Source organism: Egretta garzetta, unplaced genomic scaffold, assembly GCF_000687185.1.
Source record: "Egretta garzetta isolate BGI_Z169 unplaced genomic scaffold, ASM68718v1 scaffold793, whole genome shotgun sequence".
Classification (NCBI taxonomy): domain Eukaryota; kingdom Metazoa; phylum Chordata; class Aves; order Pelecaniformes; family Ardeidae; genus Egretta; species Egretta garzetta.
In genome coordinates, this window is record NW_009259229.1 from 37,151 (window position 1) to 54,307 (window position 17,157).

Genomic DNA, 17,157 nt, shown 5'->3' on the forward strand with positions numbered 1-17,157 from the left:
AGCAGAAAACCCTCATGTTCATACTAATGAACAACCATGTAGTAAATATTAAAGATACTTGTCACCTTTTTTCCGCCAGGAAGAATGGAACTCTATGTTTCTATGGCACGTGGGGAATGGCAATTCCACCATTTCTGTCCTTGCAAATTAAAAACGATGACTACCAAGAAAAATCTCCCGAAATACGTGTCAGAATGAAACTGTGCATAAAGGTTATTTGTTTCCTGTATTCAAACTTTGTCTTCCACAACTTGATCTAAACCAGAGTTTTCTATATCCTTGTGTTTGATTTTACCGTTTAGAGACTCAGAACGTTTGGTGCCAAAAATTAGATTTCCTGTGTGTACCTGAGTACATCTTCTTGTTCAGACTATATTCACAATTAACCTGGAATAATAGCTGTGGTGCTATAGAAAGCTTCTGTAACTAGCACTTTTGATATATTAAACATATACTCAAACCAGGAGAGATTCAAAACTTCTCCTTTACGGAGACACAGAACAGGCAGTTACTCATTCCTCAGCTTAAGCTTCTCTGCTTAAGCTGATCTCAGCAGAAACCCAGATCAGAGCTCCGCGTCTAATCTCAGGAAACTGGAGTCCAAATTCTGACCTGAAGTTTAGTATTTTAACTAATTTGTAATATTTCCAGTATTTACTATTTCTATATAACACCTTACTTCTTGGTTACCAAGTGTAGGACAGTACAAAAATAACTGTATTATAAAAGAGCATTTAGTTGTATGGAACGTTGCATCTTAATTGCATTAAAAGCAAAAAAAGTCAACGCTATTTTACTCCACCCCATGCTAAAGCTAATATTTGTAGTTCAGGCTCTCTGTGAGTTCCTGAAAACTTAAAATTTATTAATTTCTTTCAACCTGAAAAGTGCACCAAAAAATAGGTAGTAGTGTAAAGCCCCCAAAGAAATACAAATTAGAGGAATAAAATTAAATGGCAAAAAACTATCAGTCATGGCGATGACTGATCAACCACAATAGTGGACATTACTAGAAACAAACACTTTTAACCATATGCATGCTTATATTTAGAAGAATATAGCACATTTATACTTCAGTACATAAGATATAGCTACAGTCTATGAAAAATTACTAGTAAAGGCTCACTGTACTTGACACTTTCCGACACCGTATCCTCTGAACCTGCTACACGTGGGTGTTTGCATACAGTATTTCACATTTTAGAATACATTAACTATAGACTAGCCCAAATAAAAACCCTTTTAACCTGAACATTGGCTTGTCTTTGGGAAGTTCATACCTTAACACAAATTTTCAGCCCTAGAGCCATCAGTTACAAACAGAACTTGAGGTCTCCTGACCAACAAGCAACCCATTCCGTGAGCTGTCTTAAACATTTTGCGCAAAGACTGAAGTCAACTGTTTCTGCTGAGTATGTGACACAGGGTACTGAATTTTCGGAGGTACTTGTAATATTGACCATGAATGAGACAAATGCTGAGGTACAAAAATACTAAGGTTTACAGTGCGCCCAGAACATTGGTAACACATTGGAGGTGATGTATTTATCAATGTCCAATATTAGAAGCTATAATCTGACACACTTCGGTGTCTCCAGTAGGAAAAACTCTTTATACCTAAGACGGTCAGCCCACTGGGTGTCACTGTTGCAACATTAATATATAGCATGAAGCTTCATTTAACAAGAAATGTAAGTAGACTCTTTTATGTGGTATCACACTTTTCCTAAGATAGCCTAACATAAAAAACAACTCATTACAATTGCATTTGCTTTTCATAATTCTAGTAAACTCACCAAGGTTTACATATCTGGCATGCAAGAAGAAATTTACTATTGAGCTGCCAAATAAAAATGGCAGAGAAGAGGTTTGAGCAGGATGCAGAAATAACTGAATCAAGTGGAATTCCAGGATTTCTTAGCATCATCAGAACCCTTTTTTTCTGCAGGTTCATTGTGGGTTATTTTTGACTGTTAATTTTTAGAGTATGCAGATTCTTTTTTAAAAAAGGGTAATAAATAGCTGCAACAAGAAGTCACAATAAATTTGACAGACACATTTTGTCCTTTGAAAATTTGGTAAGGTATGCAATGTCAAGGTCTGCAAAAGAACATGCTTTTGGGTGGCATTTACAATTTGAAGTCTTACAAAAGCAACATTTCTATAGCAGAGAAAAACTGAAAAATACCTGTTCAGAACAAACACTTATGGGCTCTCTCAGAACAATCCAGATGACACTTTCAAGAAGAGGTGGAACAGTGAGAGAGCCAAAGTAAGTCCAGTAGTCCAGGGACTTGGGAAGCAGACAGCTAGGATTGAAGTTTGTGAATAGTGCTCTTTTACCCTGGAAAATAATAGAAAAAAAATAATCTTATTGTGGTTCGAGATAAAATACATTTAGAAAATTGTTTCTTACACAAAGTTAAAAGAAAAAGGAAGAAAAAAACCAAGGCAATATTATTGAAAAGCAAGAGGCCAAGATGAATCATGCCAAAGGAGGTAGAGCTTGTTCCATTACGGAGTGGGCTGGCAGCATCCTGGATGATCACAGCAGGTGACCCAGTGCCCTTCTGATGAGGTCGTACCTCTGCGACAGCTTTGCTGCTGCTGTCCTTGATGCCAGCAGGACACCATCAAAGGTGTCTCGTTAGCATGGGCTCCCCATAGTTACAAATGACCATGAGATGGAGGTTGGAGGGAGAGGTGAGAAGACATTAAGATGACTGTAGGTATGGTCTCTGTGAGGCTGGTGGGGTAACCCCAGGGGTTACTGCCACCCTCTCCCCTTCCCACTCCCTCCTCCCAGGCCCACGGGTTACTGCTTCTCCCTCTTCAGGCTACCAGGCCAGAGATGCCTGTACAAAACATGATGCTGAGCAGGAAACCTTCCTCTCATCTTGTTCACAGCTTTCCATAAAGTATGTCTTATCCTGTTAATATTCTCATAGCAACAGATTTGTCAGAGGTTAGGTTCTGTGCAGAATTAGCTTTTTCCTCTCATCTCTTATTGTATAAAAATTACTCTGTGTCTGCTTAGTTTTTAACTTCCCTAACAAGAATGCTCCTAAACTGTCCCAAATCAGAGTTAGATACGGAAAGCTATGAAGCTAGTGACTAGAGAACATGAAGGTGAAGGAAGTAGCAGACAGGTTACCAAAAAAACAAAACAACAAAAGCAACCACCAGTATTAGTATTATTTTAGAAATATTCGTTCACCTTGATTCTGATGGTGTCCAAGCGGTCAGTAATCTTCTTCAGCTGAGGGTTGCATTCACCGATCTATTAACATCAGAGAGAAGAAAGAAATACTTGAGCTCCAGAAAAAAACAGCAAAAATAAATGATGAAAAAGCTAATGCATACTGAAACTATTTTACATAGCTTTACTTAAGCGACAGTGAGATCTGGTGGCTTTTGTGAGTACAAGCCTGTGACTAGCTGGGCCTTAGAAACAGTAATGGACATAAAGAAGATCCACTCTCTTGCTGACAGTAGTCATTCTGGCTACTCATAGTAATTACTTCAGCTATAAAAGACCCACAAACTTTACGCTGTAGGGAACAAAAGTAATTTCATTTTCAGGTTTTGTATGCAAGATATTAAAATTTTCAGGCTTACATCTGAAATTTTAACTGCTTATAACAGGTGAAAACATCATTTTTACATATCCCAAGCAGAATTTGCGTGCTAAGAAATCCAGTGAAACTTTCCTTAGACCGTTATAATGTAAACTAGAAACAGAATTATTGAAGCAGTTCTTTGCAACTGCTGCGTGTTAATGGCTGACCCACTGTGCCAGCACCAGCAGGAGCTGTGCCCGGGAAGCTGTGGCAGCCAGGCAGAAACCACAGGCTTGACCAAAGCCCTATCTTTTGTCGTGGATTGTGTGGATTCCCCATCTGCTTTGTCATACAGAAGCCAATGAAGCTCTTGCAGGAGTGGAATTTCATCTTAGAATTGGTGCAGGAGGCACAGAGGTATATAACAATTACAAGGAAATGGTCCAGATTCTGGGTTTTCCTTTTTCATTTTTCAGAAGAAACTACCAGCTCAAGAGACAAACCATTGAAGAAGCATTCAAAACAAATCAGATCAGCATTGTTAGTCAAGCACAAGTTATTGGGATCCACATAGAGGCTGCTGAATTAAGTTCCATATCTTATTCTGTACAAGAGTGCAGCGTAGGTGCACCGAAGAGCCTCGCTGTCTTGAAAATCTATTAATCTGGAATTTCTAACCTTCAAGCAAGCACAGCTTTCTATACTGGAAAGTAAACAGCACAAAGGAAACAGTACAATTTAATGTCCATACAAAACAATTATCTCTTTAGCAATAATTATACCAACTATCACCGTTATCCCTTTGGGCTCCTAATGCAGATTTATTAGGAGGGCTGAGACATTTTCTTCTCACCTTCAGAAATACAGCCATGACTGCTAATCCATCTGACTGACGAGCTGCCTCAACAAAACTGGAATACTTTTCTGAGTTCCAGTGGACCACATGAAGCTGAAAAGCAAGAGACACAGACAGCATCAACTCCCGCTGAACTCAAATAATCACAGATTAATACTACAACTTTACTGGTTTTGATACTCTGCTTTTTTGTAGTCAGAGCCATTCAGTTTTCTAAATGCAATTATTGTTTGAAATTGGTAAATATACAGTTCACACAAATGGCAAAGCATTTCCAGTGGCTGGGATTATTCAAAGTTTAGCAGCAATCAGCACACTGCAGTGCTTGGCAAACTGCTCTTGCGTCCCCAGATTTTGAACAGAGAAGCTAAGACATCCCATGGTTACATAATGAAAGCTTTTAAATCCATTTTTAGTACAGCTGATTTTAAGAAGTGATTGAAAATCACGAGAATGTTACTAGTTGCTCCTCTTTTTCCTTAATCAAGCTTTCAGTAACATTCATCAGCCACATAAGTAGCTACAAAGCAGGCAGAGGAACACACATTAAACTTGCAATGACCCCTCTTCCCTTGTTTAGTTTAAGCTGGACATCAGAATTTCATTTCTGATACTTCCCAAATGTAATTTTCTACGATTACCAGTAGTTAGGCACTTACAAGCAGCTTGATTATCTCAGGTTTGAGCATTTGCATTGCCAACATGCATTTTTCTGGAACTGTCCTGGCGTAGTTGCTTAAGCAGCTTAAAGACACCACCTAGCCAGGTGGGGAAAGGCAAAGCATGTGATGTCTACCCCCATACCACCTCAGTCCCTCCTGCTAAGCCTGGTTTTTCTAAATCCTGGCCACGCTCCAGGCGGGAGCTCCTGGTTCCCGGGAAGCGCCAGGACATCCCAGCCTTGAGGAACGGTCCGGCTGCCAAACTGGAGAGAGCACAAACACTCACACAGCACTTAAGACTAAGTACTTCACAAACATTAATTACTCTCGCAAGTCCTCAGTGGATTAGCGAATCTTACTACCCGTGGTTTTGAGGCAAGGAAAGACAGGCTCAGAAGCAGGGCATAGGATTGGCTTTTCTAAAATTGGTGACCAACTTTTCAGACTTTGAACTTTACCCTTTAGCAGTGCTGAAAAGCATCTCCACTGAATGACTTAAACTGGGATGAACCCCTGGGAAAAAAAGGTTTGCTTTTGGAATACAGCACTGCAAGACCTTTAAAGTAAAGGCAATTTAGGAAAGCTGGAACTTGCTTTAAAGGCTTTTTATGGGAAGCAACGCAGCTGCATGGTTGAAATAGGGATCTAGCAGCATGAAGATTTTGACCCTAAACCTCAACCCTTGCCTAACCTCTATAAGTTTTAATTTTCTGTATCTGTAAAACAGAGGTGTTACTTGATGTTACAGGGTATAATTAATGTTTGTTAAGCACTTGGTCTCTGAAGCGCTGAAACATGACTTCCAGCAAGTAAGGAATCCCACTGGTATCAATAATACGTGCATGCTCACGATGAAACACATGCTGGCTCACAGCTTCAGAGATCCTTGAAGGAAAGTTGCTAAAAATATTATAAATTAAACCAGGAGGAGAACACAGTCCACTAACCCATTCCCAGGTGGTTTAGTATCCTGGAGCTCATATTGCCTGCACCGCTCACTATCGTAAGTTCACAAAAAATCAAACAACTTTTAAACAATTGCATTTTTACATACACAAAAAGAAAACAAGATACTCTCAGTCAGAATTGACTTTTATTGTGGATTTTTAAAAAAAGCGAAAAACCAACAAAGAACAAAAAGCAAAATTCCCCCAACTAAATAAAGCCCGCTCCCACTCCCCAATAGCTTTGCCAAAAACCCGCCAACCCAACCCCCCTAAAACCCAAAACCCCCAGACAAACAGAGCTGCGAAACGCTTTGAGGTACAGCCCCATTCTCAATTGCTTGTGATTTCTTTTTAAGGAATATATCCCGTCTTACCACCGCGCTGTCACTGCAGCTTGTGAAGAGCCCTTGATCAGACCATACGTTGCCACAAAGAATGGAGCCATGGATCCCTTCGGCTTCCCGGTGGGCTTAGGGGGCTGAACCTTGCAGTCGTCTTTACCTGTACACTACTTCTTTCTTCGACTCAGTCGATGCTTTTTCTTGAAATCTTACACATCTTCCTTATGAAGGTGAGCACTGAAACCATCTTCATGTCTCCTTCTGAGGTATTTTCTTTTGTGTGAACAGTGCTCGGAAGCCTTGATTTTAATTCTGGGTTTCTTATCCCAAAGCCAAAGTGACATCTAGAGAGCTTCTTGTGGAGGGTTACCCAATCAACAGGTAACGGAAAGGGTTTTAGACTGGCTAGAAATTCAGAGATATTTTCTCCTTCCATTTGGTTTCTTAGATGGGAAACATACATATATTTTCTCAGCTAGAAATTTGGTTTTGGTACTTAATGGTTTTAAAGCACCTCTATTAATTCTTTATATTCCATCTCACCTGGTTCCTGTGGAAAACATAAGCCTTTAAACACTGCAAATGTCACTTTTCCCCATTAGTGTTAGAAAACTGATTTTTTTTTTTTCTGACCACTATCTCTTACAGCATTTCCAGTAAAATTTGATCACACCACTGTGCATACATTTCAGTTTTTTCTTCTTTAGTATTAAGTCTTTTATTTGTCCATTACCATTTATTTTTATACTTTTTACTTCTTTTTAACCCCAGAAATCTCTTCCACTGAACTATGTGCTGTTAAAGATCTCAGCCTCACCAAACCACTCCATGTTACTTCCATTTTGGAAAAAGGAATCGGACACTGAGCACTTTTTACTGTAGACTACTCAAACGCACCGAAGGAGACAGGGCAGGAGCGAACTCTCCGTGCCAGAGCGGACGGTGCATTTCTCCCTGTGGCACGCTGCCCCCACTGAAACGCAGGACCTCCACAGACAGCAGGCACCCTGACAGCTACTCAGGTGCAGTTCTCAAAGTCATCACCATCACACTCCTAAATGCACCGCAAAATGCAACACTCCTTAAGTCTTGCATAAACTTTACACTGCACAGGCCCCAAAACAAATAATTCTGCGGTTTGTAACTGAAGCTGACTGTGAAAATATTCTCCAAGGAAGAGACAGCAAAAGACAAAGTTTAAAATAGCTCTTGAACATTAAATCTTGCTCTTATCAAGCTCTTGTCTTCTGTACTCCTTTTTTAATCCTCTCCAAAGCTTTCAAATAGCTTCTCCTTTGAGAAAGGACCAAACACGCAACACGTCAGGAAGACCGCTTGTCTTTTGGTAAAACGGGGGGAGAATGAAAAGCGAGCAGAGGAGGGGCAACACAATTCTTAAAATGGAAAACTAGTCACAAGCTTAGAGGTACAGGTGACTCCATGTAAAGCCTTACCTCTGCCGCGTACTTCATCCCATCCACCGCATGCTCGGAGCCAGCTTCATCATTGGACCCCCAATGGAAGTGAATCTGGCGCAGCCTGTAGGTCCCGCTGAGCGGCCCCCCGGTCAACACTGGAAACCCAAGCAGAAGGAAAAGGCTTCACCGCAGGAACCGGAGCCGCTACCCACATCCTCTAACCTCACACCCGACTTCAGTCTTCGGACAGTCCCCCACTCCTCCTCAAATGCTGTCTCAGGTGGCTTCCCATTTCTCTGGAGCACTACAGAAACCCTCACTTGTCCAGGATGTGACTTCCAAAATTTTGTGTAGGTTAGTGGGTTATGGCCCACTAAAGGGTATATTGTTATCACCACGTTTGTCTTCCTATGGGCTGGATATTTCTCAGAAGATGGTTTGCAAGTCGTTTCCTCTCTTGAATGTTATTTAAAAGAATCACTGAGAAATTAAGCTTAAAATACAGGTTTTATGAATAAAGGGGAGGATCAGAAAAATATAATGTGAACAGAATCTCTTCTCTTTGAAATTTGCAGGAAAGTATGTGGAGCTTAAAAAAAAATTCAAGGCTCTTCCCTTCATTTGCAACAGTTACATCAGATGGAAGTCTGAGAAAAAGGAGCATATATTAAGATAAATAAAATGAAGCCAACACTACATATGCACTGTATGACTGCAATATTACTGACACTTAATTAGCCATTTATTTCAACCTAACACTCATTTGGGTGGGCTTTTCATTGTTTTGCTTTTGCAAGCGCTCGTCTTTTGCTGATCAGAGCTGGAACCAAAACTTCTCTGCACAGAGATCTGAATGTGAATCACATTCAGAAAGATTCCTCATTCACCGCAAAACAAATCACCCCACTCTCCCAGCTCCATATCTCTGAGGGTTTGGGAATTAGTCTGGGCTGGTTTACTGGCTCATTATAGATATTTTAAGGGGAAATGATGGGAGCTTTAACCAGACAGTTTTTAAATTAAGAGCACCGGGGAGGACAACAGTCATTTTTTCTCTTTTCTGGGTTTAGTCCAAAAATTAAACTTTGTTAGGAACAAAATACCACCAAATAAAGATAAAAGAAGAATTTCTTTAAGTTGCCTGTCTGCTAGCACAAGTAGCCTGGCTAATGAAAAGGAACTGGAACTGTTTATCTGTGGGGAAAAATATTTGACCTCCTTAAAACTTCAACTCAAACCCATGTTTTTACAGAGCCTATAAACCTAGTGAACAAAGGGGATGGGGAAGCGGCACTCCTAAAGCAAATTCCTTCTTTCAGGGACTGAAAACTTGGAGGCAAATGATCCTAGAAATGTGTAAAGATCTGTATTCTCACTGGCTGAGGGAAAACAATTACGTAGAAATGCATCAGCCTTCAATGAAATATTTCTGCTGAAAAATGTGGAAAATGGCCTGATGATGTATTTGTACCACATCACACAGTGATGGTAAAACCCTTCCATTTCCAACAGCAGTTAAGGGAGGGGTTAGTCAGAAGCTATTTAAGGCAAATATCAGTATCTCAAAGGTTGAAAACAGCTGGAAGAAAAGGTCTTTGACACATCAACAGACCAATTTCAGAGAATGGAGCTAATGTGGTACCAAAGAGGATAAACAGAATTACACAAACAGTTACAGACTCCACAGCCCGGTTTCAGTGCTGGCCAAAATGAAGAAATATCTCATATGGATGTCAGTTAATAATATATTAAAAGATGCTAATGTATTTAGTACCAATTAATTTGATTTTTTTTTTTTTGTAGTGAAACCACCATATGGCAAGAGTGCTTACTTCACAGGGGTGCCCCAGAGGCCAAATTTTGGCCCTAGAAAATTCAGTATTTTTTGATCAATGACCTGAAAGAAAACAAAAACAGTACTGATAAAGTTTGTCAGTGACAAATATCATGGAAAATAGAGAATAACTCAAGCTTATGGATACAGACGGATTTGAATTCTTTGATAAGTAAGGCATGATAATGGCCATGTATGTAGACTGAAGAATCTAGTCCATGGAGATATGGAGTCTCCTGAGGGAAATTGGGGATTACATTTGTTAATTATCTGATCAACATCTGTCAGTGCTTTGCCATGACATGAACTATATCCTTGGATATATGGCCTGAGGAAAGCAGTAAGAAGAGGATCACATTACCACTGCTTTGGTACCATTGTAAGCCTACAAAAATACTATGTTCAGGCCCTGTCACTTCACGGATGGAGTTAGAAAGTGGAAGAGGAGGTTCTTGATATTTATCTTGATATTTATTACTTTTTTTTAAAAAAAAAGGAGTTTAAAGTGTGATTTTGATTTCTTTAATTGTGAGGATAATTAACAATTAGAACAACTTACCAAAGGCTGTGGTAGGTTCATCATCGCTGGAAATTTTGAAATCAAGATTGTATGTTTTTCTAAGAGATGTGCTTTATTTCACCCACACCTACTAGGCTTGCAGCAGAGATTAATTCTGGGAAGTCCCGTGGCATCTGACACACATGAGGTCAGACCAGATCACTGATGGTCAGCTTGTGGCTTTCAGGCAACATCCAGTGTTGCTCGTATCAACAGGAAATTTAAGAACTAAACTAAGACGGTCTGGGAAAGCAAAGTATGATGTTGCCTCCATCTAGGCCTCTCCTTGTTGCCACTATAAGCCAATAGTTCCTCGGGACTAATGGACAGGGTGATCACAAATTAGTCCCCCTCTGGCTTTGACCCTTGTGAATGCACCATATGGGCTTGGATCCTCAGCTGAGCCTCATGCAACAAGAGGATTGTATTGCTTGTAGAAACCACACTCCTACTGTTTCAAGGGGAGGTGTGCTAGTTGCCTACCATCCAAGGGAAGGTTTTAAAGATGAAGGCATTAACATTACAAAGACTATGCTAAACCAGAGAACTTCTAAATAAGAATTATTGCTTGCAAAAAGGGAAGCTACATACTCCTAGAAAAGGCTGGACAACAACACTTTTCAGAGAAGAAAAGGGATCACTTGGGATATATTTCATTTGTTCTGTCTTGGCTCTTTCCTGACACAAGAAGTCCAAGTATGGATTGTACAAGGGAAAAATATATATAACCAAACCTGCAGCTAAAGTCAGATAAGAGACTTGAGCGATTCGGTTGGAATGAACCTGTAATGAGACACAAAGGATTCATCTGCAGTGAGAGAGAGCAGCATTTGAAAAATTGTACACAACACTGTTCAAACAGGGGGGCTGGCACTATCTAGCCACTTGGGGTGGATCAAACCATCCCTGTGAAAAGGGAATCCTATCACTTTCTCAGAAATGCAACCTCAAACTTGTGTCCAAATATGTTCCCGCATTGTATCGTGCTGAAAGACAGGGAAGAAAGGAATGTCTCATCCGGAGGAGCAGAGCCTTACTGTTTATGAGGAGTTCATACCTGGCAGGGAGACATGCTCAGGCTGTATGCACGCTATTCGGGAAAGGGTGGAAGAAGACACAGTGCAACAGGAAAGGAACAAACCTGATTTGTTGACAGTGTCATCAAACTCAACACTGGTGGAGTGCCCGTTGTTGAGGATGATTTTAGCAGAAGCCGGATCGTAATTGGGATTTAGAGGACGCAGAGAAGGATCATACTTGGTTTCCTCAGTTTTGATGTCGATGGGTGACTGACGGTCTCCATTAGCGACAGGAAAAACCTCCTTCCAGTGGGCAGGCCCTGCAACGTATTGGAGGAGAAGTCTAAATTGATGGCAGCGCCCTGCTTCATATGACAGAAGACTCTCCTTGGCTTGTTCTTGTTTGCATCTTTTAAATTCAAGAAGAGTTCATCAGAAGAACACAGGTCAAAATACTCATCTACTTTTGCTGCACCACATTGCACCAGCAGCTCTCAGGACCCCTTTATCTACCTTGCATAGCGTACCTAACTCTATTTGGCCTTTGAACAAGTAGATATTTAATTATCTAGTAGTAGATATTTAATTATTCACAGTTAAGATTCAACTATGCACAAGACATATCCAACAAATGCTCATTCAAATCAAGCAGGCACTGTGCCCCAATAAATATTCAACATGCCATCTTTGCCTAATATTATGTCTCATGGTGTCTTTAAGGATTACCTCTTATCTACCCCAAATCCCTTCTTTATCTGGTTTTTTTACAACTTAGTCATTGGCTGCAAAAGACCTGAGAACACACCTTCTACTGACTATGCTGAATGAGATGGGGAGATGTCAAAAAAGATAAAAAGGCTGAGCAGTGCCTGGGGCCTGGGCTCTCCTGGGGTCAGATGGCAGTGCCTGCAACCGAAGCATTGCTGCACACCCCATCATCTCTCCCAACCCATCAACCCTGCAAACCAGCCGTCACAACACCAGTGTCACCCTCAAACCACGAAGTCTGCACACACACATGCACACACGCACGCATACACGGACACACTAGTAGAGTGCTGACAAAATCAGCAAGGAACAGGAACACTCAGGACACTGGTGCCTGCATGAGGTTTGGATTTCTACCCCCTCCTGCTGACAAATGAGAGGAGATTTTCCAGGCACAGACTTGCACCACCATTCACCAGAGTTAGCTAGAAATTACAGCTACAGAAGCTGTTAATCAATACTAGTGATCTCCAGTTAACTTTCTCGTTGTGGTTTAACCCCGGCCGGCAACTAAGCACCACACAACGTCTCTCCATGCAAACTAAGCTGAAATCAGCTGAAAAGCACTGTCTCTGTAAATCAACAATACGGATGAGAGAAAAATACCAAATGTCATTCTAAAATAGTAAGAAAAGCTTCCCTGAAGTGATGTGTGAGGTGTTTCTCCTTATCTACTGAACACCAGAGAGTCCTCATTAAGAATATATGTGCCATCGTTGAACCATATTTGAATAACAAACAATGCAGAAAGAGGCCATAGAAGAAAAACAGGAACAATAAGTTGCCTGGGGGATACGTTCTATAAAGTAAAGATAGCGAACAAGGTTTAGGATGGAAAAGAGGGTAAGGTAAGGGAAAAGGAAAAAGGGAAAAAAAAGGGAAAAGGGAAAAAAAAGGGCTAATGATCTTTCAGTATTATGAAGAGCATAGTACTTGGGTTTGCTCCAGGCTTATCATGGGTAAGAAGCATAATAAATCAACTAAGAGAGACTGGATGTAAGAAAAACTGAAGTATGAGCATCAGAACCTGATCTTGTAAAATCTGCATCACTGGAAACCTCATAACTCCCTAGATGGAAGGTAACTGATCTCAGTCTAAAAATCAGCCTGTTGGTTTGGGTCTTCCTGGATGGCTTAGCTCCTAAATAAACATGATGACAAAAAAGGCTTAGAATGTATTACGCTGTGATTAATAGCCTAACATCAAAAGTTGTCAGACAGTTTTCCTTCCTCGACTTCAACAGAAGTGAACATAGCTCAGAAACTCACAGGTGCTCAAATAACCCAAGCGCCCCAGCAGTAAATCAGGGAGGGGAGCATCCCACGGCGCCCTGGGGAAGCAGCTTGCACAGCCACCTGGGCAGAGCCCGACCCTCCACTGAAAAGTGGAAGAGGGGAGGAGTAGCTTGTAAAGACCAGCCTAAGAGCTAAACCTCAGGTAGAACAAAGGCAAGGGCCTTCAGTCCTGAGTTTGTTAAAAAGTCCTTTCGTTAATGACTTCATTAACTAAACTCATTAAGCAAACTGCTTCTAAGGCAGAAGACAAAAATCCTACTGGTTTGAAATATAAAGCTGTTTAAACTTAATTCTTCTCACTTCACAAATGGCCGTCAAAGCTATTAAATATTTTAATTACATACAGTTTAGCACAGGATATAATTTTAATTGTGTTTAAATCCTTGTACCTTGCAGTTAGAGATGCAATGCACGATTTTATTAATGGAAGAAGCACCACTCCATCATTTATACCTAACAAACTGCTGTGATTTAGGATGCTTAGAAGCAGCTTACTGCTACTTAATTTTAATGCCTAGGAAATTTTTAAGCTGAGGAAAGGCCAAATATATTTATGTGCTTAACTACTTGGTCCTATTGCTCCTATTGTGCATTCATAAATAATACGAGTATGCCAAAAAGAGGACCCAAGGCTGTGATTCTGGCATTCGCTAATTATGCAACAATAAACTTCAGTTCCAAAAAGACATTGTACTTGCTTTTGTACTTGTCCTTAGCTCCGATAACCGAAATCATGTTTTGCTTTGGTGATTAAACATCTGTCCTAACACAAGACTGCCAGAAATCTGACCTTTCAAAATATACAGGAAAATATCAAGAAACTTCAGCTCTTTTTGCACCACTTGGTTATATCAAGTGGTATTCCTTACTAGATTACCTACCAGCAATTGAATACAATTATCATGCTCTTGCTACTCTATGAAAAACTGTGGCTCAATTGACTACTATGAACCCCATCCCAAAGCAAACTTTGTGTACGACTGTTGGAAAATAAGTCATTACAGTTGGAAGAGATGCTCAAATGCATGCCATACAATCAGATTCAAGCCTGTGGGATCTTCAGGGTGAAAATTTCTGCTGAATTTGGACCTGAATTATATGCCTCTGTCTCATCATAATGTACAGCTTAATTTTCTAGATATGTACATTAAGACATACCCAGGAAAGTGTAACTTACCGATTCATTTACCGAAGGAACATGATTAAATATACCAATTTTTGAACTTAGGAAATCCCCTCCTGTTGATGGGAAGAAGTTCTTTTGCTAGAGGAGATTACCCAGTAGCTCTTAACAGTCAAAGCTGTTGTGACCAAGATTTAGGACAAAAAACGGAACCATCTGCTCTGCAATGCTCACCGCTGTCACCTGTAGATTAGATTACCGCTACAAGATTGTGTGCCTTTATTTTGGCCACAGAGTTACCAAATGCAATGCCCACCGCTGTCACCTGTAGATTAGATTACCGCTACCTGTGGTACCCGTCAGCATCCCATGCGTTTGATTCATGAACTAGATCTTGTAAGGAAGGCAGCTGGGAGTTGGCCAGGAAATGCAACTCGCTGCAGCACCTAACAGCGGTGCGCTTTTACCCAGCTGGAGTTAAAGGTGATGAGTTTCATCAAAAGGCTAGACTAACTTGAAACAAGCCTAGCGGAGGCATCACAGGGTATGGTTCAGTTGCAGTGAGCCTCTATACTTGCATAAATAGAGTACATACAGGGGAAAAAGTGGATTCGTTTTTTTGGACAGTTTGCTATTATATACAGAAAATTTATTAGTTTAGTACAGCCTGATCTTTGAGGGATCACATGCTCATTTATTCCTAAAGAGAACCCGTTGCTCAGTTTAACATACAGAAAATGCTTTAATTTATAAAGTTAGGTTGCAAGTTATTCAGTTGCATATTAGGTTACAGTGAGATTAGCTCTAATAAAAACAATTGGAAATTCATAATGGGCAAAATAAGGTGCTGTTTTTTAAAGCGGGCAGCAAAATTATGTAAATACTCTTAGGGAGAAATAAAGTATAAGGAATTCATATCCCTTTTAATTTATAAAACTCCTCAGTGTTATAGTTGTGACTAGATCAAGAGACATTTTTGCAGTAAAGCACAATACATATAAGGACTTTCCATATATTTTATTAAACAAATAGTAAACCAAAGGCAATTGATTCTCAATTTGTCTTCTACAGCAATTCCTCCGTTAACTAAGGGGGCTGTTTCTGTGAAGGGGTGAGAACATTTCCCTCTTCCCAGGAACCTTGAGCAGCTAGGAAAAGCATGCACGACGCCACACTGAAGCCAGTTTTCAAGATCTCAGTAGTACGCCTCCATACATAAGCACCATCAAAACTGTGAGGCAAGAACAGCGGCAAGAAAGCAAAGGCCAAGGTTGGCATAGAAATAAAATAATGCCTCTTTGCATTTCAGAAATACATGCATCAAAGCAGGGGAGAACATTTAATTCTGTGTATACCAGTCAGACCACGTCCTTATACATAGATATACCATATATGCTTACACGCATGTTAATATTTGACAATTTACTTTATGCACATAATGATTTATGTTGCGGTTATTATTGCTAAGCAGCAAATGAATTTCCCCCTGGTTTAAAAAAAAAACCCAGTGCTTTTATCACCGCAAGTAACAAATGCAGAACTCAGAACGAATGCAAATGTCTTTCTAACTCTTTATGAAATCAACTTTCATATAGGACTGTACCAAATTTAATTAATTTCACTTTGTTGCTACCTCCTTAGCTGCAAAAGCTAATCTTAAGTCTCGGGGAAACTGTACACGGCCATGCAGGGTAACAGAATTTTTCAAGACCTAGAGCAATCTCCTGCACCTGCTGTTCAGCAAAACAAGAAATCAGCAAAACCAGTAAAATAAATGCATAACAAAAGAGAAAAAGCTGAGAAAGAAAACCGATGCTAGGGAAGAGCAGTGAAGTGTTGGATGTCCACAAGACACCTGGGAGAGGCAGGGGGAAGGGGGTGGACTGATGAGGAACTACCCACCCCAGCTGCTGGGGGCTCCAAGAGGGGAGAGAGAGAAAGCCAAACTCCACCCCAAATATGTTATCAGCCCGTAAACAGAATTTTATAGGAGAAATGGGGCCTCAAGCAAGGTCCAGGGCCACCCCGATAGAAATCCTGCTGCCCTCCCCTTCCTAGAAGTGGAAAATAGCAAAGGAGGAGGGGTAGGATAAGGGAAGGAAGGCAGGCTGCTTATCTGGACTGTGCAGGTGAAGTCCACAGCACTCTCAGAAAACATATGGAGAAACGAATTTGAAAAACAAGACCCATTTACGTCTTCAGGGGAGGGGGTAGAGGAGACTGCACAACCCTAGATAACACGCCTAATCATTGCAAGATTGCTGCGATTCCCCACCACCCAGTTTTTCAGGCAAAGTATATCCATCCAAAAGAGATTGAACACAAGGACCAGGCAGAAAAGGTAGTACTTGTGCGAACAGTATTCCAAACTCCAGGTAATTACATAAACGAAGCATACTCCTATAGCCTTTAGTATATGCATAATATATAGCTTTCCCCTTTTACGACCACAGTGTTTCTCTGTGTATTATAACCGACAACGTAAGTTACTCCATTTACTTTATCAGAGCTGACTCTCCAATTTACAAAAGCACTTTCATTTCTACTTGCACGACTTGTGAGCCGGTCTGCACACCGGAGCAGCGTTTGCATGACTTACAATGCAAAACAGAGGAAAATCTTTAAGCCTGCTGATGAGCACGTCTTGGGACTTCAAAGACCGACAAGATTAAGGAAACCATGAAACAAATGAAACCCAAAAGCATCGCCTCTCAGGCGCGTAGTTAGGCATTCAAATGACCGATCCTGGTAGCTGGTATTTCCCACCGCCTAGC

The 17,157-nt window shown here is 40.6% G+C and overlaps 1 protein-coding gene across 2 annotated transcripts in view; it reads right to left on the reverse strand.

Moving 5' to 3' along the window:
• Positions 1-11,432, reverse strand: part of LOC104123574 (carbonic anhydrase 13) — an 11,728-nt gene extending 296 nt beyond the window's left edge. The window contains exons 1-7 of one of the 2 annotated variants that reach the window (XM_035891426.1): positions 11,319-11,368; positions 10,178-10,960; positions 9,617-9,681; positions 7,821-7,939; positions 4,414-4,509; positions 3,218-3,280; positions 2,189-2,344 (exon numbers count right to left, since the gene is read on the reverse strand). In XM_035891426.1, the coding sequence (XP_035747319.1) occupies positions 2,189-2,344; positions 3,218-3,280; positions 4,414-4,509; positions 7,821-7,939; position 9,617 (435 nt within the window). In that variant the 5' untranslated portion in view covers positions 9,618-9,681; positions 10,178-10,960; positions 11,319-11,368. Of the gene's footprint in view, positions 1-2,188; positions 2,345-3,217; positions 3,281-4,413; positions 4,510-7,820; positions 7,940-9,616; positions 9,682-10,177; positions 10,961-11,318 lie in introns of both variants that reach the window. The other variant, XM_035891425.1, reaches the window with a different exon arrangement.
• Positions 11,433-17,157: the final 5,725 nt, after the last annotated feature.